General features: G+C 44.8%; 1 protein-coding gene across 1 annotated transcript in view; it reads right to left on the minus strand.

Moving 5' to 3' along the window:
- The window catches only part of LOC101860764 (high affinity cAMP-specific and IBMX-insensitive 3',5'-cyclic phosphodiesterase 8B), a gene marked incomplete at its 5' end in the record, with an annotated part of 121,319 nt that overhangs the window by 84,142 nt on the left and 35,772 nt on the right, over window positions 1–1,405 (minus strand). Inside the window, 1 exon segment of the mRNA XM_013086826.2 lies at window positions 1,157–1,214. Coding sequence (XP_012942280.1) covers window positions 1,157–1,214 — 58 coding nt within the window.

Raw genomic sequence — 1,405 nt, forward strand, 5'->3', positions numbered from 1 at the left:
TGGGGAGGGGGGGAGTTTTGAGTTGTCATAGGGAACTCTTGGTGCAGCATGAACATTGTTTAGGTTTTTTTAAAGTTTTAGTAAAATTTTACGCGCTCCCAACTACATAAGGGCATATGAGCGCTAAGGGTTGGATGTCAACAGAGAAGTCTTAACGAGGAATCGGGCTTATTCTGGTCGCCTCTCTAGCTTCAACAGCACAAAGTCTGCTTCAACTATCAAGGCACCCCGGAAATAGTGGGTCACAAGAGTGTAACAAACATACAAAAAAGTAGAGGAAAATGACGATAGTAAGGATGAGGAAAGGAAAAGCAGCAGTTCCCCCTATGTTGTTCCGGCACAGTATGAGCATGACATTGATAAATCAGCCCATTTACAAATCAACTTTGCATAAGAACATGTGAAGACCCCCTTTGGGAATGGCCTAAAGACACTTCAGTCTGTGGCACTGCCCTGGGGGTGGTGGTGGGGTGTATCTCTTAAATAACTTAGCAGTATTGAGACGGCGTTTAACCCACACACGTTTTATATACTCCCAAAGCGGAATTATGATCGCTCACTAAATTATCGTCGCCCGTTGTCACGTCAGTTCTTTGTTTAAATCTGAGGCCAATAACCTGATCAAAAGCTAAAAGACAGGGTGTCAGCACGGGTCACGATAGCACAGTGGCTTGGAGTGGTTGGGGAACATGGTAGTTGATGGAAGGGGTGGGGGGAGGGAGGTTAGGCTTAGAGTTGTCATTGGGAACTCTTGGTGCAGGATGAACATCTTTAGGGAAACATTCAAGGCTTCCATTCCTGATTTCAGGGGCACTGAGTGTGTGTCTGTGTGTGTGTGTGTGTGTGTGTGCATCTGTGTGTGTGTGTGTGTGTGTGTGTGTGTGTGTGTGTGTGTGTGTACATATACACACTACACGTATGATTAAATAGAAGGTGGGGATCTGCTTATAAATTCGGTTATGTATTCTGCTCACACATTCATTTTTTATCTAGAATGTGACCAATGTGTATGTGTATGTGAGTGTGTATGTGTGTGTGTATGTGTGAGTGTGTGAGTGTATGAGTGTGGGTATTGTACGTATACGTGAGTGAGTGTGTGTGTGTGTGTGTGTGTGTGTGTGTGTGTGTGTGTGTGCGCGCGTGTGAGGGCACTTACCCGAGTGAAGCCAGCCTTTATGAGAGAAAAGATAGGCTGTTCCTCCTGATCAGCAGATCTGCAACAGGAGAAAAAAGAATGAGTCTTAGTTTTAGTAGACGTTTTACGGCGCTCGGAAATGCAAAAGGTCATATGAGCGCCAGAAGATTAGAGGTGTCACAAGAGAGTAGCAAACATAAAAAAAGAAGAAGGGGAGATAAGAACGATAGATGTTTGATAGGAAAGAAGGAAACCACACCAGAGCACCCG

Source organism: Aplysia californica, unplaced genomic scaffold, assembly GCF_000002075.1.
Source record: "Aplysia californica isolate F4 #8 unplaced genomic scaffold, AplCal3.0 scaffold00509, whole genome shotgun sequence".
Taxonomy (NCBI): Eukaryota; Metazoa; Mollusca; class Gastropoda; order Aplysiida; family Aplysiidae; genus Aplysia; species Aplysia californica.